Below are 25,228 nucleotides of genomic sequence, written 5' to 3'. Positions count from 1 at the left end.
GAGGGTGAATAACAAAAGATTTAAGTGCCTTTGAACGGGATATGGTAGTAGGTGCCAGGCGCACCGGTTTGAGTGCGTCAAGAAATGCAACGCTGCTGGGTTTTTTACACTCAACAGTTTCCTGTGTGTCAAGAATGGTCGCCAAAAGACATCCAGCCATCTTGACACAACTGTGGGAAGCATTGGAGTGAACATGGGCCAGCATCTCTGTGGACTGAAGGAGTGAATTAGCTGGCTCTTGGTTTTACTGTGCAGTCATTGTTTTTGAATGCCTCTAAATAACGCCTGTTCCTATGAGACAGTGATCGTTGTAAAATCATCCATGTGATTGTTCTATGAGGCTGGTTCACTGTAAGTATTTCATTCTTCTAAAGAGAACTGAAAACATTCACGTTTAATCTAAAGTTAAAATCCCCTGAAACATATTGTGGACAAATACATTCCATTTGGTGGGGTCAGTAATTCCCTTTGATTAGGCTACAACCAGGAGCACAAGCCATTGTAATAAAAGTCAGTTTTACTGATTGTGTTCATGAGCCATCCTCCCCCTCTCTCTCACTTTATTTCTCTCTCTCTCACACACACTTTTCCTCACTCTCTGGTTCTAAATGCTGATTTGCAGATGGACCTAATCACTGCATGTGGTGTAACAGCTAGAGTGAATGGGTCAGTCCATTAATCACCCTCCTCCTCCCACCCCACCAATCTGCTCTTTAACACTTTAAAGTGGCACTCCAGTCTCCTTTTCACCTCTTAACACCGGATTTACTTAAAATGTACATCTCAATAGGTGGTCTAGGTAAGTCATGACATCACAAGTGGAGGGGTGGGCCTTTCCTCTTTTGTTCTCTATTGCTCCTCAGCAAGGGGGAGGCCGATGACATCACGACTTCCCCTCAGACGAACTCTTTGAATGCCCTACTCCTTGAACTTTGTAGTTGTGTCTAAAGAACACAACTTTACCCTTTGGTGTGTGTAGTTTACTGTATTTATACATAGGATATCACTTTCCAACATTAAAGTTCAAAAAGTGCTGGAGGATGTCTTAAGTCTGAAAAATACAATTTTAGAACATAAACAAAGATGAAGATTGAAACAAAAAAATCTGTGGATTTTTCTCCATCCTCCTGATTCAGAATATATAATTTTCCTAGTCATGGCCCGCTTTGTGTGAGGGCTATTGAAGATTGAAAGCCGTGTAATTTTCTCCACCATCCCGATTCAGAATATATCATATTCATAGGCATGGCTTGCTTGGTTGGTTCAATAGCTAATGACGAGAGAAGCCGAACATCCAGTATAAAACTAATTTTACCTAGGTCAAGCAAGTTTGCTTAGCAGTCCTTGTTCGCGCTAGACATTTTAACCAAAATTATTCCGATTGCGACTTAAGTTATATTCGCAAGCCTTAGATATATAGCTCAAACTTTGAAATGCCTAATAATATATTGTAGATTAACACATTTGAAGTTACACTCAGTCATTTAATTAGCAATGGCTGCTTTCTGCACCCGGAAGTTTTAAAAAAACGTAAAAGGAAAAAAAGCAACATCTGAGAAAAATATATAAAAAAAGATTTTTTTGTACAAATATTTCATATTGAACAAAATTATACTGGTAGACATTTAGGACATGGAATAACTGCATACCATACTCATTCATTTAAATGCGGTAGGTCTATAGCCTGCAGAGGTTCTCCTTTCCACTAGTGGAATGGGTGTCTTAACTCTTCTCAAAATTAATCAATCACGTGATATTTGCCCGCCCCCCCCCACAATATTGTAGTGTTTTCCTACATGAACGCTGGTCCTGGGTTATATATCTAGCCGTGTCAGCAAATCGTTTTCTATACAATTTGATAAAGGGTTGAAAGCAGCACACATTAAAAAGAAACAGCACAAGCCTAAATTCCCTTTAAGAAAGATCCTATCTTGAGATGGGTTTATAAAATTTCATTTTTATTCATGTTACATAGCTGAAACATAGGGCATTAACATTTCCACGAGGCTTTTGGGAACTACAATCGATGATTAGCAAAAACATAGTGGTCCAAATCTCTAATGACAAATCACTGGACTAACCAAACACCCTTGTTAATTAACACGTGCACAAACCTGCATTGAAAAGTACTAAATTGGACATTTGGATTTGGTGTGTATAGCGCATTGTTTCCCATTCCAGTGTACTATTCAATTACATGCATGTAGGAGTATTTATTTTTGTTTTGGTCTTCAGAAAGCCCCCCACTTCTCTTCAACCAGACATGCTTTATTGTGAATGTTGTAACCAGAGGGGAGCGAGGAAAAACATTTTCAGAACCAATGGAAATCACCTGGCTGTGATACTTGGTGCCAGCTCATTGACTGACCCTCCCTGCAACAAGGAACAATTACACTTGTTCACATTGGATGTCAGCAGCTGTAACCATACAGGATAACCGTGTGGAGGACGTCACAGCAGCTGTAACCATACAGGATAACCGCGTGGAGGACGTCAGCAGCTGTAACCATACAAGATAACCGCGTGGAGGACGTCACAGCAGCTGTAACCATACAAGATAACCGTGTGGAGGATGTCACAGCAGCTGTAACCATACAGGATAACCGTGTGGAGGACGTCAGCAGCTGTAACCATACAGGATAACCGTGTGGAGGACGTCACAGCAGCTGTAACCATACAGGATAACCGTGTGGAGGACGTCACAGCAGCTGTAACCATACAGGATAACCGTGTGGAGGACGTCACAGCAGCTGTAACCATACAAGATAACCGTGTGGAGGACGTCACAGCAGCTGTAACCATACAGGATAACCGTGTGGAGGACGTCACAGCAGCTGTAACCATACAGGATAACTGTGTAGAGGACGTCACAGCAGCTGTAACCATACAGGATAACCGTGGAGGACGTCACAGCAGCTGTAACCATACAAGATAACCGTGTGGAGGACGTCACAGCAGCTGTAACCATACAGGATAACCGTGTGGAGGACGTCAGCAGCTGTAACCATACAGGATAACCATGTGGAGGATGTCACAGCAGCTGTAACCATACAGGATAACCGTGTGGAGGACGTCAGCAGCTGTAACCATACAGGATAACCGTGTGGAGGATGTCAGCAGCTGTAACCATACAAGATAACCGTGTGGAGGATGTCAGCAGCTGTAACCATACAGGATAACCATGTGGAGAAATAGAGAACAAGCCTATGGAGGGTGAGGGAACAATTCATTAAATTTGCTTAACAAACACCCCTGTTCTAACATCTGAACTCCCCTTGTGTTTTGATGGGACTAAGATTCAGTAGCTCAGCAAAAAGCCCTAGAATGTCTTATTTCTTCCTCTAATTTGGACTAAAACATTGATAAAAAGAAGCTATTAATACTTTTCTAACAGGAGAAACTGCACGTATGGAAGGTCAGGACAAACAAACCATGGAATGGAGGTTTCACCCCCCCCCCCCCCCCCCCCCCCCCCCAATCAATATTTTTCTTTCTTTTATTTGCACAAAAGCTGCAGCTTGAAAAGTCAAATTATTTTGGAATTTCCACATGCAGCTTTTGTTCAGTAATGGGTTTCATTGCTAAAAGACTTTAAGTGGAGCAATACAGGAATGGAGATGTGTAAAAAGGTTTTTTTTTTGAGAGAGAGATGAGTTTCAGTTCTCGTTCTCTCCGGCTTCGCCGGCTTCTCCAGCCTCGCCTTCCTCAGGTGCGTTGTCGGATGTCCATAACTGAAAAGAGACACATTGACGTTAAACACATCTTAGTTTACTTCCTCTACTAACAACTCATTACCCACGCTGACAGTCTTCCTCCAACTATACATTATCATTATTGTACAGTCTTCATATTTAACAAAATTAAACTTGTAACAGTCTAAGCATTGTTTGACTAAAATGAGGAACATGGGGAGAGCAGAGAGGGAAGGGTACTAACTGTCAGGTTGTCTCTGAGCAGCTGCATGATGAGAGTGCTGTCTTTGTATGACTCCTCGTTCAGTTTGTCCAGCTCTGCAATGGCATCATCAAATGCCTGGAGACACAAAAAGCACACTTATTACATGGCAAGTTTAAAAGAATCGCTGTACAAAATCCAAGCTACCATCAAGTAAACCCTCTGCTTGTCCAGCACAGATATAAAGTAATGTACTTGATCTCCCATTGTAATAACTTTTCCCAGAAGAAACATTATTCGCCCATTCACATACTTGTTAACAATTCAATCAAACACACCACTTAACATTCCCTTTCATTTGTTCTGACATGGAACAAGCAGATAAGTATGGGGACTTAGTTACAGATGTTAAAGCAAACAGGGGAGAGGCGCAGGACTGACCTGTTTGGCCAGTGAGCAGGCTTTCTCTGGAGAGTTGAGGATCTCGTAGAAGAAGACTGAGAAGTTGAGGGCCAGGCCCAGGCGGATGGGATGTGTGGGGTCCATCTCCTTCTTGCTGATGTCAAATGCCTGCTGGTACGCCTCCTGAGAGTGCTCTATAGTTGCTGGGGTGGTAAAAAGATCAGAATGGACTTTATTGGAGGCAATGATACAGTATTGCACCCTATCTGACTTATTTGGATTACAATCAAGTGTAACAATGACAGAAGCCTGATAACCTTGTTAGCTAAATTCACTCTATAGTGATTAAGACACAGGAGAGTGGACTATGACAGCTAGTGGCTGCTAGGTTGAAGACTACAAATGCAGTATTGGACAATTCTGACTGTGGTACATTCTCAGCAATAAGCAACTCGCAGTTGAGCGGCACATTTATTTCCTTTTTCCTGGACCCATTTGAATTGCACATGCTAATAACAGTCTAAAATAGGGCATAGAGCTCTCTACAGTGGGAGTCTGAGGCCAATAAAGTCAGTAAAACCTGGTTAGATGTCATCCCCCCCAAAAAGTATTTTATTCTGTATATTTAAAAATATATATTTTTTGTACTGATCTTGAATATCGCTTGGTTACACCTAAAATGTAGGACTATTGCTTGAAAATCGCAACATGGCAAATACTTTTGCTGCATTCAGTTCAATTTCATTGCAATCTCACCTGTTTTGTCATCCCCAGAGGCGACTTCGGCAAGGTATCTATAGTAGTCGCCCTTCATCTTAAGATAGAAGACTTTGCTTTCAGCATTTGTGGAGTTCTCAATTAAATATTTATTCAGCAGTTCCTGTGGGAAGGAAACACAGATGTATAATTTGTTCACACTGCATAAACCTTCCATTTGACAGTCAATGTTTCCTTTAAGTTGTGTTTGTGTAACCCCATTTCAAAATCTTCAAACCTACTGACTGGCTAAAGAAGTTCGCTTATGATTGGCTGAGACAACATCCACCCAAACATGACCATGCGAGTGGAGTTCCCATCATATCCAGAGTTCCTAACCAAAACCCTCCCACACCAGTGGTGGGCAGATAAGTGAAGTCACAGACAGCAACTAGCCTCAATCTTTCCATTACAACTGAGATGAAACCAACAAAAACTGGATTAGCAGCAGCATTAGTGACTGTACTGGACCAAGGAGGTGTATCAATAAGGACCACAGGATTCAAAGTTGAATATAAACAATTGTATAAAGATGTGGTTGAAAAATCCTGACCAGGCTAGTTGTCACTTGATGAACAAGCAGATAGATAGATAGATAGATAGAAATAATGACATCGTGTGATGTCCATTCAGCAATGTGCCCACACAAGGGCACGTTATAAGACTGCCGTGGTCACACCGAGTGGAGTGGACAGCCTGGACACCTCTGCATCATTAATCAAGCCTGTTCTGTCCCCACCAAGAGCCTAGCTGTGCATATGGACACGCAGCAATAGGTCAAGTACAAGCAGGGAGGGAGCCAGCATGTTGCACTGCGACAAGTCATTCCAACTTGTCCACAAATAGGCCATCCCTACTGCAGGTTCCAGACCATCTTTTGCCCTAGATTCATCCAGGCTTCTTTCGTACCAACGTCCCTCACTGCTCTGTCTTAGTGGCACAGCGACTCTCGGAAGCAAAACCAACAGCTGAATGCAAGTAGTATCACTTGTAAGCTACATCTTCGATATCACTCACAGGGTCTCCAAAGCACCAATATTTAAACCCAACAGCAGCAGAAACTCCACTATTACTGCAGACCAGTTCTATGCAACGCACTAAATAGACTGTAGAGGGTACAGGTAAGATAGTAGGTGCCCCACACACGCCATGTGAGATTCAATCCAATGCATGTTTCCTTCTGTAAGGGAAAATTATCAGGTCCTGACATTGAGTTCTGGAACCTTAAATCCCCAGTTAGCTAGCGTGAAGGAGCCTAACCATCCAGTGGCCAACTCATCAGGATCTCGAAGGGCCGGATTGCTGCCTGATTACAGCTTTACTGCTAATCTGTGTCAGTGAGACCAAGGGTTTAAGGTCACCGTAACTGGTTTCAAATACCAGATTAAACAAGTTCACCGCAGATGAGGCTGTCCACCCGGCCCAGCCCCCACCTACTCCAACCACTCCCAACCCCCCACCTACTCCAACCACTCCCAACCCCCCACCTACTCCAACCACTCCCAACCCCCCACCTACTCCAACCACTCCCAACCCCCCACCTACTCCAACCACTCCCAACCCCCACTTACTCCAACCACTCCCAACCCCCCACCTACTCCAACCACTCCCAACCCCCCACCTACTCCAACCACTCCCAACCCCCACTTACTCCAACCACTCCCAACCCCAACTTACTCCAACCACTCCCAACCCCCCACCTACTCCAACCACTCCCAACCCCCCACCTACTCCAACCACTCCCAACCCCCCACCTACTCCAACCACTCCCAACCCCCCACCTACTCCAACCACTCCCAACCCCCCACCTACTCCAACCACTCCCAACCCCCCACCTACTCCAACCACTCCCAACCCCAACTTACTCCAACCACTCCCAACCCCCCACCTACTCCAACCACTCCCAACCCCCCACCTACTCCAACCACTCCCAACCCCCACTTACTCCAACCACTCCCAACCCCCACTTACTCCAACCACTCCCAACCCCCCACCTACTCCAACCACTCCCAACCCCCCACCTACTCCAACCACTCCCAACCCCCACTTACTCCAACCACTCCCAACCCCCACTTACTCCAACCACTCCCAACCCCAACTTACTCCAACCACTCCCAACCCCAACTTACTCCAACCACTCCCAAACGACCTAGCCCCCACTTACTCCAACCACTCCCACCCGGCCTAGCCCCCACTTACTCCAACCACTCCCACCCGGCCTAGCCCCCACCTACTCCAACCACTCCCAACCGACCCAGCCCCCACTTACTCCAACCACTCCCAACCCCCCACATACTCCAACCACTCCCAACCCCCACTTACTCCAACCACTCCCAACCCCCACTTACTCCAACCACTCCCAACCCCGACTTACTCCAACCACTCCCAACCCCGACTTACTCCAACCACTCCCAACCCCGACTTACTCCAACCACTCCCAACCGACCCATCCCCCACTTACTCCAACCACTCCCAACCCCCACTTACTCCAACCACTCCCAACCCCCCACTTACTCCAACCACTCCCAGCCCCCACTTACTCCAACCACTCCCAAACGGCCCAGCCCCCACTTACTCCAACCCAGTCCCCGCTTACACCAACCACTCCCAACCGACCTACTTACAGACAGATTAGTCGAGACGACACATGGCACACTCAAAATGTCAAGCATTCCTTCCCATTCGTCTCCCTGGCTGCAAATGAGTGGAGGGGAAGCGGCTTGGATTTTTACAATGCGTTCAGTTCACACGGCGCTTCAGTTTCACTCAGACCACAGAGTAGTCTATTACAGGTACCAAACGGAAGGAAACAGGGATGAATTACCTGAACATGTCCAATAAGAAATGCTTGTTCTCGGTTTTCGTTGTAAAACGTTTTGCTACGGTGTGCCTTAATGGATAGGACACAGGCAAGAGCACTGTGCTCCATAAAACCCAGTGCCCCATATCCCCTATGTGGCCATGATATAGGCATAGGCCTACCAAGAGCTGGTGGCGAAATTCTCCAGGGTTTGACAAATTGCAGTATCGCACTCCTCAAACCAATGGATTGCAATTTGCAGCTGTGCTCTTGTGTTGGAGATGAGTGTATCCTGAACATCCGGATAGGCATATTTTTGTGTGATTCTGTCAAGACTACTATGTGAATCTGGCTGGGTTTTCAATTATCTTCACGAAAAATGTGGGCCATCGCCATGACAACCTAAATGGTTTGACTTTGAAAAATGTGTCTTGCCAAGGTTATATCCACAGGCGAAGAGACGACCAGCCTGGATGGTTTTGTAATTGGGCCCTGTTCCGTCTTACCTATGGCTGAAACTGGAGCGCTGAAAACAGCCTGCACCATTCTCAGTCAACATTGCTTAAATCAACAATAAGTTAACAGATTCTGACCACGATCGCCTGTAGTCGCTTACAAACTACATTTGCCAACAGATTGAGGTGGTTATTAGGGGCAACTACTCAGCGTGCATGAACTAGTCCTATAAAGTATGACTAGGCCAGGGTTTTCATCAGGAAAATGTGGCACCGGACATTTGACCGGCAGCATTTTAAATTGACCTGACCCTTATGGATTGGGTGAGTAACCTAATTAGGGTGTCCACCCACAGTGCTCAGAATGAGAATTTGTACCTTAATCGAAATGTGATTAACAGAACATGCAACTCGAGGTTACAAAGGCACGCGTCCTTCTTACCGAATTTCGATTTGCTCCTTGAAGATGTTACAATAAGTGTCCACATTTACTTTTCCTCAGCCAACATGAGTAAAGAACAGCAACATCACTAGCCTATGTCAATCTATTCCCCATTGTAGAAAAGTACCTATTCTATTGGTCAGCTTGTCGTTCTGTGCAAGAAAGAAACAGCCTATTCCAAACAGACTCTAGGACAATAGATCCCAAATTCATACAACCAGTACATCAAAATAACTTTAAAAAACAATACTATTTACCAAAACAGTTTATATTTTTCGTAGCTGTCCATTTACCACCACAAACCAATGCTGGCACTAAGACTGCACTCAATGAGCGGTGGTAGGAATGATCACCAATGATGAGACAGCCTATAGGGAGGTCGTCAGAGACCTGGCAGTGTGGTGCCAGGACAACCTCCTCTTCCTCAACATTAGCAAGACAAAAGAGCTGGAAACGGAGGGCCGAGCATGCCTCCATTTACGTCGATGTGGCTGTAGTGGACCGGGTCGAAACCAAGTTCCTCTGTGTCCACATCACTAAGGATCTATCATGGTCTAAACACACCACCAGTCGTGAAGAGTGCACAACAACGTCTCTTCCCCTCAGGAGGCTGAAAAGATTTGGCATGGGCCCTCAGATCCTCAAAAAGTGAATACAGCTGCACCCCTTGTATATAGTCAAGTTATCGTTACTGTGTATCTATTATTACATGTTTGACTTTTCTATTATTGAACTATTTTCTTTCGCTCTGTATTGATGGGAAATTAGCATTTCACCGTTTGTCCACACGTTGTTTTACGAAGCATGTGACAAATAAAATGTTATTTGGATTTAAGTTCATTTACCTCGTAATATGAAGTAAAAAGTTAAGGTTTCACACAATTAAGTACATGTTTTCAAAATACATACTGCCTCCAGCTTACAATGCAAAGTGGTGTGTGAAACACTGAAGCCTGCCTACCGTTGCCTAAGCATTTGAATGCCGAATGGGAAGCGCACTTCAATTACCAGTTGAGAAATAGTATTTCTTAAATCGTGGCCTTAACTGTTGTTAAACCCAAGATTGCATTTAGAATTATTTGCGCAATGATTGGGCATATAAAAGCACGTTTCACTCCAGCAGCAACAGGCGTTGTGGCAGCAGCACTCGCTTGTCTGACAGGTTTTACACTCAAACTAGGCTCTGTATCTGTCTACTGTGAGCACGTGTGGAAAATAAGAATCATAATGACTAACGAAAATATGCACAATCATTTTAATTTCACTAATTATGCAAAGTAACCTATAGACCGATAAGCATGACCGGTCTAATGAGTTTCCATCGATGTATAGGCTGAAAAGTATTATTTTGCAATGGGATTTATTTATTCTACTGCCCGATACCCATTTTATTATTGGCTTTTCATTTATTCATTTTTGTCCAAAAGCCAGCGGCTAACGGAAAGCCTGGTTAGGGTTGGACGATATGGTTTAAAAATCATATCACTATTATTTCAAATTTATGGGCAATTCACATATATAAATATACACATACAGTGGGGCAAAAAAGTATTTAGTCAGCCAATTGTGCAAGTTCTCCCACTTAAAGATGAGGCCTGTAATTTATCATAGGTACACTTCAACTATGACAGACAAAATTAGAAGAAAAAAAATCCAGAAGATCACATTGTAGGATTTTTAATGAATTTATTTGCAAATTATGGTGGAAAATAAGTATTTGGTCAATAAACAAATTTCTCAATACTTTGTCATTGCCAACAAAGGGTATATAAACAGAGGTCAAATGTTTTCTGTAAGTCTTCACAAGGTTTTCACACACTGTTGCTGGTATTTTGGCCCATTCCTCCATGCAGATCTCCTCTAGAGCAGTAATGTTTTGGGGCTGTTGCTGGGCATCATGGACTTCAACTCCCTCCAAAGATTTTCTATGGAGTTGAGATCTGGAGACTGGCTAGGCCACTCCAGGACCTTGAAATGCTTCTTACGAAGCCACTCCTTCATTGCCCGGGCGGTGTGTTTGGGATCATTGTCATGCTGAAAGACCCAGCCACGTTTCATCTTCAATGCCCTTGCTGATGGAAGGTTTTCACTCAAAATCTCACGATACATGGCCCCATTCATTCTTTCCTTTACACGGATCAGTCGTCCTGATCCCTTTGCAGAAAAACAGCCCCAAAGCATGACGTTTCCACCCCAATGCTTCACAGTAGGTATGGTGTTCTTTGGATGCAACTCAGCATTCTTTGTCCTCCAAACACGACGAGTTGAGTTTTTACCAAAAAGTTATATTTTGGTTTCATCTGACATTCTCCCAATCTTCTTCTGGATCATCCAAATGCTCTATAGCAAACTTCAGACGGGCCTGGACATGTACTGGCTTACGCAGGGGGACACCTCTGGCACTGCAGGATTTGAGTCCCTGGCGGCGTAGTGTGTTACTGATGGTAGGCTTTGTTACTTTGGTCTCAGCTCTCTGCAGGTCATTCACTAGGTCTCCCCGTGTGGTTCTGGGATTTTTGCTCAACGTTCTTGTGATCATTTTGACCCCACGGGGTGAGATCTTGCGTGGAGCCCCAGATCGAGGGAGATTATCAGTGGTCTTGTATGTCTTCCATTTCCTAATAATTGCTCCCACAGTTGATTTCTTCAAACCAAGCTGCCTACCTATTGCAGATTCAGTCTTCCCAGCCTGGTGCAGGTCTACAATTTTGTTTCTGGTGTCCTTTGATAGCTCTTTGGTCTTGGCCATAGTGGAGTTTGGAGTGTGACTGTTTGAGGTTGTGGACAGGTGTCTTTTATACTGATAACAAGTTCAAACAGGTGCCATTAATACAGGTAACAAGTGGAGGACAGAGGAGCATCTTAAAGAAGTTACAGGTCTGTGAGAGCCAGAAATCTTGCTTGTTTGTAGGTGACCAAATACTTATTTTCCACCATAATTTGCAAATAAAAACTCATTTTGTCTGTCATAGTTGAAGTGTATCTATGATGAACATTACAGGCCTCTCATCTTTTTAAGTGGGAGAACTTGCACAATTGGTGGCTGACTACTTTTTTGCCCCACTGTATACAGTACCAGTCAAAAGTTGGGACATACCTACTCATTCAAGGGTTTAGATTTTTACTATTTTCTACATTGTACAATAGTGAAGACATCAAAACTATGAAATAACACACATGGAATCATGTAGTAACCAAAAATGTGCTACACAAATGAAAATTTTATATTTCACATTCTTCAAAAGTAGCCACCCTTTGCCTTGACAGCTTTCACACCTTTGGCATTCACTCAACCAGCTTAATCTGGAACGCTTTTCCAACAGTCTTGAAGGAGTTCCCACATATGCTGAGCACTTGTTGGCTGCTTTTCCTTCACTCTGCGGCATGTATTCATGCATGTATACACTTTAAAAAAATAATAATGTTCTCTAAATAAGTTGTACAATTAAAAGGTCAAATACACTGCATTTCAAACTGTCAGAAATAATCAAATGAATTCAGGGCTCGTAAAATTATACCAAAGCTAAATATAAAAGTCTCCCACAACCATAAGACTAACTTAAGGTAATTATTTTTACAAAATAATTTAATGTGCTTTTTCTGCAATAATCACTGTCTTGGCTTTCTAGTTGGTTTATGAAAATGCCCTTGTTACAAATTTAACCAGAACTATGCATAATGCACATTCACTAATGACAAACAGGCATTATAGAAAATGAAAACAGATCTCAAACCATTTCTCAAGCACAAGCCCACATGCTAGTGAGTATCCAGCAAATCTGGACAGGAATCTTTATATAGTTCAAGTTGAGCAAACATGGATCTATTAGCCAGCTAACAAGGAAGAAAAGTTTAAATGTTATGAACACACCCTTTTGTCCATCTCCAACGGTTTGAACAGCATGCTAGCCTGTCCACATGTTGAAATCAAGTGGCCTACCTTATTTCTCAGAATGAGAAAGAGTTGCAAATTCCTTCTATAAGTTGTATTTTATGCTTATTGTACATTTATAAAATCTCACACTAGACAACTAGTATAACGCCGCGTGACAAACTGAGCATTTATTTTCCAGAATCAATGTTCATTGATACTCTCGTTTTAGTAGTGTCTGCTCTGCTCTCAATGTGAGCAGTTGAGACATAAAAAGGGTATTGTTAGAAAAGGTAACTTCTCTATTAGAGATAATAGATAGTAAAATGTCTCTGATTCTGTTGGCCCAAACCTCAAATAGCGAGTTTGAAACTGCTTGTCAGAGAGGAAGTGATCTCTCATCTTTGTTGTGTGAGTGGCAGGGGCTTGGTGTGTATGTAAACAGAGAGGAAGAGGTAAAGCCCAATGCATTTCTATTGACTTATTTTGGACCTAAGCTTGTCGCCTGCCTTCCCGCCTTTGGGACAAAAACTTCAATTTTTAGGGGCGGAGACATGTGCATCTCGTCATTATATACAGATCTCAGGTATAAATGGGAAGGTGCACACAGCACAGAAGGAGCGAAGGAGAGGAGACCAAAATAACAACATGAGAACAAGTAGACAAACAATTTGTTTTTTTTATAGAATAACATTTCTGCAATCTAGGCATTTGGAATATTGCACAAAATCTCATTTGAATTAATTTGATATCACCCAGCCATAACCCTGGTCTTGACCAACACAGTGCAAGCAGACAGAGTGGGTAAGGCCACAGCAGAGGGCAGCACAGTGTCTGCATGGCTGTGGGCAGCAGAGGAGAGACGGTCCACCATGTCCCTGTCCAGTCTGGCATGATGTCACCTTAGTGGAAAGTGAGTATCACATTATCCAGTCGTCTCGGCCACCAGGCTCACTTCAGCCCAGTGCAGACCAAGCCTGTCAGCTGAAAGTAGACATAGGAATCCCATCCCATAGTGGTTACTTGCATCAGTAGCCAGCCGCTGAGCAGAGGAAACGAGTTGGGGCAAGAGGCGTGAAACACCTTTCTAGGCTGACTCCACCACTCCCTCAGTCAACACCGGCAAGCGGCTGAGTCAGCCTAGAAGGGTGTGTTTCTCTCACACACACACACACACGACAGTGGCGTGTGAAAATAAGTGGGGTAGCTGTAAGGTGTGGTCAGAAAGCGTGACCATCTGTACAGTTTACAACATGACTCATACAGGAAAGGAGGGCAGTAATTCAACCTGAAGTACACCAACCATATCCTACAGTTAACTGCTTATCAGTTATGCCTAGCTACATATGTAGGATTATCCATTGTTTGCTTGCTCCCATGTATAGAGAACCACTATGCATATATGCCACCCAATCTCTGTTGGTGTCCACTCAGATTAGTCAAAGTAAACGACTTCAACCCAATTAGAATGGCAGCGGCAATGGAATGCGGTTTCATAGTTTTGAATATCTCCCTGGCTAGACATTCTAACAGAGAATGGATCCTTCGTCACTCTGCTGCCTTCATATAAAAAATAAAATTTAAAAATAAGTATAGACGTATGACCTTTCATTGTCGCAGCCATAACCGCTAATATGTATAGATAACTGCTGGATTGTGCTCCAGTGTGCTTACAAATGCTGCCCACCTCCCCAAACCCCACACATCCCAGACCTTGTGTCTAAAATCAGAGGCTCAGGGAAATGCTCAACCTCCCAGCTAATCCGGCAGAGATCCTCACTTAATCCACCATCAAGACCAAATAGAAGCCTTGGATTTAGCTGAAAACAATTGTCCCAAAGGAAACAATAACAGATGTAGAAAGTTGCTAGAAAGTTCAAGTCAATAAAAGTCAAATAATTTTACTAAAAACGAATTAAAAAAAAATATTTTCCTGCATGTTTCATGTTTAATAAATCACCGAGCGCCATAGCAATTCGGAGCATCAAATGGGTAGCTAGTTAGGTTAGTGGGGTTGAGAGACGTAGCCTATTGAGCAAACTGGCTATGAACTTCTTCACTTGGCTAGCTTCATTACAACTCATGTGTCAAATGAGACTGATTATGAAAACAGGAGGACACACTCCTCGTTTCAGGCCTGTAAAGGCATGGCTCTCGAACAGCCACCACTGGTGCTCTGCCAGAGCCTACCTCTCAGATTCTGACACACCTTGCTTTGCAGACACACTGGATTGTGACCTTTGTCAGTATGCGCCGTCACGTGGTTAAATCCCATTGTTCATTGTGACAGAATCCCAACAGGAAGGAACCGGGTAAGGGGGTGAAAATACAATACTTCCTTCTCATCAGGAGGCCAGGGGAGATACCCTTTTTAGACTGGAGGAACTCATTGAGGAAACCTGGGCCATGACATTTGACCCATAGTGCATTGAAACAATCTAATGTTAGTCTCTATTTTACAGTAATAGAAATGGGATGTGTGGTCTACTAAATGTTTCAAAATAAATTAATGGTTGGAACTTGGAAGCACTCACTGCTGATAATGAGACCAGAGTTGGGGTCACTTCCATTAATTAATTAAAAAGTCCACAGAAAAAATGCCTACATGTGCAATTCTACCTGAATTGAGAGAATTAAACCCAATCATGGTAGACTGGTCAAACACGAGAGGAAAAGTTGAATAGCTATGCTTTTGTGAAGAAATGGACATCTTTCATCATACAGAATGTATTGTTCACTGTTCAGAGAAGGCATTGCTCTTAATTTTAAAAGACTCGCTTTTCTAAAGGCACATTTATCCAGACATCATAGAGACAAGAATCCTGTAGCACTAGGGCTGGGTGAATTACTGATGCCTCGTGCTTTGCACTGATGCACTCAAATATGCCCCTGGAGGAGCATGAGGTGTGCAGTCCAAAGACCCAACAACAAAACACTTCCCAGACCTAGTGAGACATGACTAATCTACTCCCTACAATATGGACTAGAATTACTGAAATTCTATTTCAAATGAGCTATAAGTTTGTTGTCCAAATAAATTGCCTCATATACATATACAATACAAATCTGACCAATTGTCTGACCAGTGACCACACTTTCCCAGTAGCAACCTGTGAGAGGCAGTGAGAACGAGAAACAGGTGTAGTCAATATCCCGGGTCAGGGTTTCCCAAACTGTTTTTTTTTTTACCAGGTAAGTTGACTGAGACACATTTCCACTTACAGCAACAACCTGGGGAATAGTTACAGGGGTGAGGAAGGGGGATGAAAGAGCCAATTGGAAGCTGGGGATGTTTAGATGGCCATGATGGTATGAGGGCCGGATTGGGAATTTAGCCAGAACAGAGGTTAACACCCCTACTTATTATTTGAATCAGCTGTATAGTGCTTGGGCAAAAAACAAACATGCACCCTGGGGGGCAGCACCAAGTTTGGGAAACCATGTCTTAGGCTACCATACATTAAAATCCACGCCCATTTGATACAGTCAACATTTCCATTCAAATGAAGCTCTACTAGTACTACATACCAGTACATCGTTGCAGATATCTCTCAGCTCGCCCTCCACCTTCTCCCGGTATTCGTTGACCATTGCGAGCTTCTTGTCGCTTCCCCCCGTCTTCTGTCCGATGCTGGAGATGACCCTCCATGCCGACCGCCGTGCTCCGACCACGTTCTTGTATGCGACAGATAGCAGGTTCCTCTCCTCGTTTGACAGCTCGCCCCCCTGTTCCGTTACCTCCTTCATCGAGGCGGCCATGTCATCGTAGCGCTCGGCTTGCTCCGCCAACTTGGCCTTCTGAATAAGCTCCGCTTTATCCATTGTTTATTCTTTAGTGTGTAACCTTAGCTTGATTCGTCACGGACGGGTTAAAAACAATAGGAGTCCAGGAATGCAAGAGGGACTTGAAGATGGCGCTAAACGATAGAGAGTAGCGGATGCTGCGCAGTATTCCACCAAAAACCTGCAAATGTAAAACAGAAGGTTTATGTCACTAAGTCATTTTATTATAGAATACAGAATGTGACCAGAATGTACTGTACCTAGAACCAACATATTATACACTGCAGCCTTTAGAAAATAACCAGATACAGTAGTAATCCAGCTCGCAGAGGTTGTTACACGCGCTGGCAACATACGGATGGTGTGCGCGCGTCCTGCGTGCGTTGACGTGGTATCTGTCAAATTCGATGGGTCGCTAGCTAGTGGAAACGTAACTAGCTTACGCAGAAAGACTCGATGTACTTAGCTTTCTAGTTATCTATAAACTAACCAGTGGTCTCGGTTGCTGACTAACGTTAGTCTTACACTAGAGATAATCAGTTAACAAGCTAACTTACATCCCTGCTTAGGTGGACATTTATTTACCACAAAAACGATGCATCGGTCTTGCTACGGCCAAACAAGTCAGCGGAGCAAATTAGCCAACAACTAGCCATATAATTAACGTTAGTTAACTAACCACCTACGGTAACGTTAGCACACATATTTAACGTTAGTGTAGCTAAAAGCTACTGTAGTTAGCTACTAGCGTTGGGCCACTCCTTTCATTGAAAATGGATTGCTACAAAATAACATTACCATGCCATAAGCTTGATTACAACAGAACAATAATTTACAAATAGAAAACAAAAAATATTTTGAACTGACTTCTGAATATTCTAACCTTCTAAGGTCCCGATTTGTTCCTCCGAATTGATCCGCTGTGAGATTGGTATGAAGCAGAGCAAAAAACAGCAGCCTTGAAATTCAACCAGACATGCTAGATGGAGCAGCTCTATGTGAGAATGATTCTCCAATCACAAATAGACTTTTCTTCCTGTCAACAATCATTTCTAGTAATATTAGCCAGTAGCTATTTAGCGCGGGGAAAGGGGGAGGGAGTTCAGAAATGGGTTCGACTGGCGTGTAGGCTGCGGCTGGGGCCACGGGGTTTCCTCCAATTAGAGCAAGGGAGAAGACGTCACCATTGCCATGGTTATCCTCCATTCCTACCCCCTTTCACAAGTTGTAGCAGCATCAGGGAGGCCCGAGGCGGGCGTGGCACCCACTCATTATAGTGACCGAGATATTCCTATTTTCTCCTCTTGATACCCCTTTCCTTTTCCTAAGGTTTCCTTTTGTGCGTGATCAGCCATCCAACCTTGACCAGATGACCTTTGCTTAGTGCTCACTTAGTGCTCACTTTAATAATATTTTCACTACACAGAACACATTATGCTGGTGATAGGGCACACAGACAGCATGTAGTTTAATTAAAATCTTTGTTACATAGGCCAGAGTATATCAAATATTAATTTGCCTTTAACAATAATGTTTGTACCATGTTTTGTGCTGCTACCATGCTGTGTTGCCACCATGTTGTTGTCATGTTGTGTTGCTGCCTTGCTATGTTGTTGTCTTAGGTCTATCTTTATGTAGTGTTGTGTTGTCTTTCTTGTTGTGATGTGTGTTTTGTCCTATATTTATATATATTTTATTTTATTTGTAATCCCCCGTCCTCACAGGAGGCCATTTGCCTTTTGGTAGGCCATTGTAAATAAGATTTTGTTCTTAACTGACTTGTCTAGTTAAATAAAGGTTAAATAAAAAATTTATTAAATTAACTCAACATTTAATTTCACCCATGGGGAAATGTCCCTGAATCTTGATGGTGATAATTGTTATTCCTTGGATGATCAACTGGCTGGGTCCTCGGCAACCCTTGTGTTCATGTTGTATCCCAGCCATGACACATTGTAGCCCCTAGGTGAAAAGAAGACATCTGCGTCATAATTTGCTGTGATTGCGTAATACTGTGTGGCTTGGTTTGTAAAAATAGCATCACAATTGCAAAAGAGGTCTGCCGATGGGCAAGCAGGACTCAGTGCCCTAACTCCCTCTTATCTCTGGGGTCACATCTCTAGGTCACATGGGAGATCCACCTGTCTACTCAAGTCCTACATCTAGATGCATTCTGATAGCAGATGTCCACAGCTGGATATGCTATTGATAAATATTTCACCCGAGACCAGCTGAACAGGGGGTGTAATCGGGAGAATCCGTTTTCAAATTCAGACCTCATCCTGTGATTTATATTGGTCATATGTTCTTTCCGTGAGGTCGGAGATCAACTGATATTCTCTCTATCTAAAGCTTATCTTCACAACTAATTCCATCACTGTTTACTCAGAAATATAATCAGAATTAGTTTTCCATTGCGACCACTTTCAGCAGCCATTGTGTATGTCTCCGTTGAGTCTGTCTGCCCTGTGGTTTTATTGTCAGATAATTGGCAGGATGCATTAGCTGGACTGAAAGGCTCACAGTCTCTCAGGACGGTCCTGAATGCTCTCACACAGCGTCATGGGAACAGCTCTACAGTGGAAAACAGAGCATCAAAGCCATGTCCGTTCATCATAAAACCTGTGAATTTGTTGACTTTAAAGGGGCAGTGCAGTCAGCAAAGTCGGAGCTAATATTCTCTCTATCTTACAAGCAAAAATTCAACCGTGATGCACCAGTGACTCAGTCAATAAAAAGGTGGTCAGATGAAGCTGATGATGCTAAGCTACAGGACTGTTTTGCTAGCACAGACTGGAACATGTTCCAGGATTCTTCCTATGACATTGAGGAGTACACCACATCAGTCATTGGCTTCATCCATAAGTGAATCGATGGCGTCGTCCCCACACAACCCATACAGAAGCCATGGAACATCTGCACTGAGCTAAAGGCTAGAGCTGCCGCTTTCAAGGAGCGGGACTATAGGACCAAGATCGAATCGCACTACACCGGCTCCGACGCTTGTCGGATGTGACAGGGCTTGCATACCATAACAAACTACAAAGGGAATCACAGCCGAGAGCTGCCCAGTGACACAAGCCTACCAGACGAGCTAAACTACTTCTATGCTCGCTTCGAGGCAAATAACACTGAAACGTGCATGAGAGCACCAGCTGTGTGATCACGCTCTCTGCAGCCAATGTGAGTAAGACCTTTAAAATGGTCAACATTCACATAGCCGCAGGGCCAGACGGATTACCAGGACGTGTACTTCGAGGATGCGCTGACCAACTGTCTTCACTGACATTTTCAACCTCTCCCTGTCCGAGTTTGTAATACCAACATGTTTTAAGCAGACCACCATAGTCCCTGTGCCCAAGAAAACTACGGTAATGACAACCAATCCATAGCACTCACGTCTGTAGCCATGAAGTGCTTTGAAAGGCTGGTCATGGCTCACATCAGCACCATTATCCCAGAAACCCTAGACCCACTCAAATTTGCATATCACCCTAACAGATCGATTTGCACTCCACACTGCCCTTTCATACCTGGACAAAAGGAACCCCTACTGTATGTGAGAATGCTACTCATTGACTACAACTCAGTGTTCAACACCATAGTGCCCTCAAAGCTCATCAATAAGCTAAGGACCCTGGGACTAAACACCTACCTCTGCAACTGGATCCTGGACTTCCTGACGCGTCGCCCCCCAGGTGGTAAGGGTAGGTAACAACACTTCCACCACACTGATCCTCAACACAGGGGCCCCTCAGGGGTGCATGCTCAGTCCCCTCCTGTACTCCCTGTTCACTCATGACTGCACGGCCAGGCACAACTCCAATACCCTCATTAAGTTTGCCGATGGCACAGCAGTGGTAGGCCTGATCACCGACAACGTCGAGACAGTCTATAGGGAGGCGGCCAGAGACCTGGCCGTGTGGTGCCAGGACAAGAACCTCTCCCTCAACATGATCAAGATAAAGGAGATGATTGTGGACTACAGGAAAAGGAGGACCGAGCATGCCCCCATTCTCATCAACGGGGCTGTAGTGGAGCAGGTTGAGAGCTTCAAGTTCCTTGGTGTCCACATCACCAACAAACGAACATGGACCAAGCACACCAAGACAGTTGTGAAGAGGGCACGACAACACCTAATCCCCCTCAGGAGACTGAAAAGATTTGGCATGGATCCTCAGATCCTCAAAAGGTTCTACAGCTGGACAATCACTGCCTGGTATGGCAACTGCTCGGCCTCCGACCGCAAGGCACTACAGAGGGTAGTGAGTACGGCCCAGTACATCACTGGGGCCAAGCTTCCTGCCACCCAGGACCTCTTTACCAGGCGTTGTCAGAGGAAAGCTCCAAAAATTGTCAGACTCCTGCCACCCTAGTCATAGACTGTTCTCTCTGCTACAGCACGGCAAGCGGTACCGGAGCACCAAGTCTCGGTCCAAGAGGCTTTTAAACAGCTTCTACCCCCAAGCCATAAGACTCCTGAACATCTAATCAAATAGCTACCTCTTTTACACAGCGGCTACTCTCTGTTATTATCTATGCATAGTCACTTTAATAACTCTACCTACATGTAGATATTACCTCAATTACCTCGACTAACCGGTGCCCCCTTGAACTTTGCGACCTTTTGCCACATTTCAGGCTTCAAACATAAAGATATAAAACTGTATTTTTTTGTGAAGAATCAACAACAAGTGGGACACAATCATGAAGTGGAACGACATTTATTGGATATTTCAAACTTTTTTAACAAATTAAAAACTGAAAAATTGGGCGTGCAAAATTATTCAGCCCCCTTAAGTTAATACTTTGTAGCGCCACCTTTTGCTGCGATTACAGCTGTAAGTCGCTTGGGGTATGTCTCTATCAGTTTTGCACATCGAGAGACTGACATTTTTTCCCATTCCTCCTTGGAAAACAGCTCGAGCTCAGTGAGGTTGGATGGAGAGCATTTGTGAACAGCAGTTTTCAGTTCTTTCCACAGATTCTCGATTGGATTCAGGTCTGGACTTTGACTTGGCCATTCTAACACCTGGATATGTTTATTTTTGAACCATTCCATTGTAGATTTTGCTTTATGTTTTGGATCATTGTCTTGTTGGAAGACAAATCTCCGTCCCAGTCTCAGGTCTTTTGCAGACTCCATCAGGTTTTCTTCCAGAATGGTCCTGTATTTGGCTCCATCCATCTTCCCATCAATTTTAACCATCTTCCCTGTCCCTGCTGAAGAAAAGCAGGCCCAAACCATGATGCTGCCACCACCATGTTTGACAGTGGGGATGGTGTGTTCAGCTGTGTTGCTTTTACGCCAAACATAACGTTTTGCATTGTTGCCAAAAAGTTCAATTTTGGTTTCATCTGACCAGAGCACCTTCTTCCACATGTTTGGTGTGTCTCCCAGGTGGCTTGTGGCAAACTTTAAACAACACTTTTTATGGATATCTTTAAGAAATGGCTTTCTTCTTGCCACTCTTCCATAAAGGCCAGATTTGTGCAATATACGACTGATTGTTGTCCTATGGACAGAGTCTCCCACCTCAGCTGTAGATCTCTGCAGTTCATCCAGAGTGATCATGGGCCTCTTGGCTGCATCTCTGATCAGTCTTCTCCTTGTATGAGCTGAAAGTTTAGAGGGACGGCCAGGTCTTGGTAGATTTGCAGTGGTCTGATACTCCTTCCATTTCAATATTATCGCTTGCACAGTGCTCCTTGGGATGTTTAAAGCTTGGGAAATCTTTTTGTATCCAAATCCGGCTTTAAACTTCTTCACAGCAGTATCTCGGACCTGCCTGGTGTGTTCCTTGTTCTTCATGATGCTCTCTGCGCTTTTAACGGACCTCTGAGACTATCACAGTGCAGGTGCATTTATACGGAGACTTGATTACACACAGGTGGATTGTATTTATCATCATTAGTCATTTAGGTCAACATTGGATAATTCAGAGATCCTCACTGAACTTCTGGAGAGAGTTTGCTGCACTGAAAGTAAAGGGGCTGAATCATTTTGCACGCCCAATTTTTCAGTTTTTGATTTGTTAAAAAAGTTTGCAATATCCAATAAATGTCGTTCCACTTCATAATTGTGTCCCACTTGTTGTTGATTCTTCACAAAAAAATACAGTTTTATATCTTTATGTTTGAAGCCTGAAATGTGGCAAAAGGTTGCAAAGTTCAAGGGGGCCGAATACTTTCTCAAGGCACTGTATATAGCCTCCACATTGACTCTGTACCGGTACCCCCTGTGTATAGTCTCACTATTGTTATTTTACTGCTGCTCTTTAACTACTTGTTACTTTCATTTTTTATTCTTATTTGTATTTTTGGTTGCATTGTTGGTTAGGGTCTTGTAAGTAAGCATTTCACTGTTGTATTCGGCGCATGTGACTAATACAATTTGATTTGATTTAATGAAGCTATTTCCACACTATGAGGTCAAAATAACACTCTGAAATTGTGAAAATTATGATAATGCCCTTTTAGTGTGAGAGTTTGTGGAAAAAAATGCCTGGAATTTTAGACTGTTCAGGTGGGGTGGAGTTTTTAACCCACCATGACATCTGATTTGATTATTCTGACCAATGACCAGTAATTTTTTATTTGCACATGTATTCTCCAACTTTGAAGGGGTAAGCAGGGTAGACTTTAGAGTCTAGACGATCCTATCCGTCAATCATTGCTGTGTATGTCAGTATATTTAAATTTGTGTCAACACGCCCACGTAATCAGACTGAGCATTTTATTGGCAAAATGAGGCTCAGGAAAATAAATGAAATTATTTTCATGAAATAAACACACACTGTGATTTATTTGACATACAGCAGTGATTTAAAAATACAATTAAAAGTACTGCATGGGGGCTTTAAAGTACACTACTGTGATTTTGTTAGACTGAGACAAGTCTTAGATAGATGTTGAAAGTGTTCTGTGTGTCAGTTCTACTTCTTCATCATGCTCTACTCAGTCCTGACACTTTCGTTGCGATGGATCCTGCAGCAGTCCCTATGAATAGAGCAGGTTTGGATGTGCTTGATTGTTAGAGGGAGAATGGTCTATAGGCTATGCATCAGGGCGATTTTTTTTTTACAGTGGCCTCATATTTTTACAGTGACCTCACATACGGATAAGTCTAATAAATATATATAAAGGTCTGTAATGTCCCCTCACAAGCCCTGTAACTATAGAACCCCAATGGCTATGACTGAACAAACAAGGAAGGATAGTTATGGTATACTTTAATCTCTTTTTTGCCTTGAATCTTGACTAATTTCCCTGTAGATTTGTCTTCGCTTCAAGGGGGTTCATCTGTCCACTGAATGCAGACTTATTCACAACCTATGTGATATTGCAGAGATATGACAGATTTGAGGATGAGTTCATAGACAGTGTAAGGATAACACTTGAATTTGAGCATTTCTGCCTTTCTGGCCCATTTGAACAAATGGTTATCAAACACCTTTACATTCCACTCCGTGAGGAAGCTACCCAAAGGCCATTGAGGGAATAAATAGGAATCAGAGAAGCAGCAGCAATGGTTTCTAAAAGCTTATAGCCGCCTTAAGCACAAAAAACAGCTTTTTGTGAGGCACTAGGTGTGATGGTCAACGGACAATATCCATCTTCAATTTCCCCTTCTTGCATAAATTTCCCCTATCCACCCTCAGCACTTAGTGTGACTGCCACCCTGTCTCACCTCCAGTATGTAAAGTAGAGTAACTGAACAGGCAGGCGTAGGCTTACGTAACTCAGAGTCCCTTGGTTTTGTTTGTCTCTACTGAAACCTACCTGCCATGCAACAGTTCTACTGACTCTCATTCACTACCAGGCCTGCACAGATAGACGGGACGGATATGAATCCAATAAATGGCTAGGCTTGATTGGACCCTGAAAGTGCTAAATCAGAAATGTCCAAGGTAACTTCCATTATTTAGGCCGCTAGAAGCAGTCAGCCTAATAGGGTCTTAGTCATGGCAACCAGTCTCCAATGGCCTGTCCAAAGTGACAGAGAGAGATGGAGGGAGGCAGAGTGAGAGAGAGAGCTCTACGATGCTAGGGAAATCACGATCTTTGGTTTAAGGAGCGCCGAACTGGATGGCCGTCGTTTTGCCAGCTCTGACCCAATTTTGCTATTTTGTGATTCTTTTGGCATTTATTTTTACTATATTTTCACGGAATGTATCCGCCAGAATATCTTATAACCGACAATAACTTTTGAACATCAGATCAGCAATTACTTACCCCAAATTCGGCTTCAACATGGACTTTTACTCAACTGCCCTGGGCACTTTATGGTATTGGAACTAACCCTGTATATAGCTTCTTGCTTTCTTGTGTTCTTCTTATTTTTATTTCTCATGTGTTTTTGTTCTACCTTACGTAATTGTTTTGTACTACATTGATATTAATCACTGCATTGTTGGGTTTAAAGCTTGCTGTAACGAATACTCAGGGAGAAAAAGGTGTAGATTCACGCATTCAAGAGAACAAAGAAACAGGTCTATGTTAAAGAACACAACGAAACAGGTCTATGTTCAAGAACACAACGAAACAGAACACAAGGTGACTAAGAAAATAAATACAGAACCTTACAGTACCCCCCCCCCCTGTTTTTCTGGATTTTTGTTGTTGTTATTCTGTCTCTCACTGTTCAAATATAGACTGATAATTTCTTTGTCAGTGGGCAACGTACAAAATCAGCAGGGGATCAAATACTTTTTTCCCTCACTGTAGTTCTACATTGCCTCATTTTCCGGGATAGATAGGGGGTAAACACGGCCCTTCGGTGGGGACACCCCTGGGAGTAAGTCAATAGCACAGTCCCCTGGGCG

The 25,228-nt window shown here is 43.4% G+C and overlaps 1 protein-coding gene across 2 annotated transcripts; it reads right to left on the bottom strand.

Moving 5' to 3' along the window:
• Nucleotides 1-1,937: 1,937 nt before the first annotated feature.
• Nucleotides 1,938-17,484, bottom strand: LOC139375362 (14-3-3 protein zeta-like). Of its 2 annotated transcripts, none has more exons than XM_071117074.1 (6): nt 17,287-17,484; nt 16,149-16,584; nt 5,053-5,176; nt 4,336-4,499; nt 3,937-4,032; nt 1,938-3,731 (listed from the first exon to the last, which is right to left on the bottom strand). In XM_071117074.1, exons 2-6 carry the CDS (start codon nt 16,440-16,442, stop codon nt 3,657-3,659), a joined length of 753 nt encoding a protein of 250 aa, XP_070973175.1. In that variant the 5' UTR covers nt 16,443-16,584; nt 17,287-17,484; the 3' UTR covers nt 1,938-3,656. The 2 variants fall into 2 exon arrangements, with proteins under 2 accessions (XP_070973175.1, XP_070973176.1); XM_071117075.1 differs by having other exon boundaries at nt 17,271-17,386.
• Nucleotides 17,485-25,228: the final 7,744 nt, after the last annotated feature.

Source organism: Oncorhynchus clarkii, chromosome 19 (genome assembly GCF_045791955.1).
Source record: "Oncorhynchus clarkii lewisi isolate Uvic-CL-2024 chromosome 19, UVic_Ocla_1.0, whole genome shotgun sequence".
Lineage (NCBI taxonomy): Eukaryota > Metazoa > Chordata > Actinopteri > Salmoniformes > Salmonidae > Oncorhynchus > Oncorhynchus clarkii.
The sequence above is the reverse complement of the archived record's forward strand: the minus strand, read 5'-3'. Positions and strand labels throughout refer to the sequence as shown.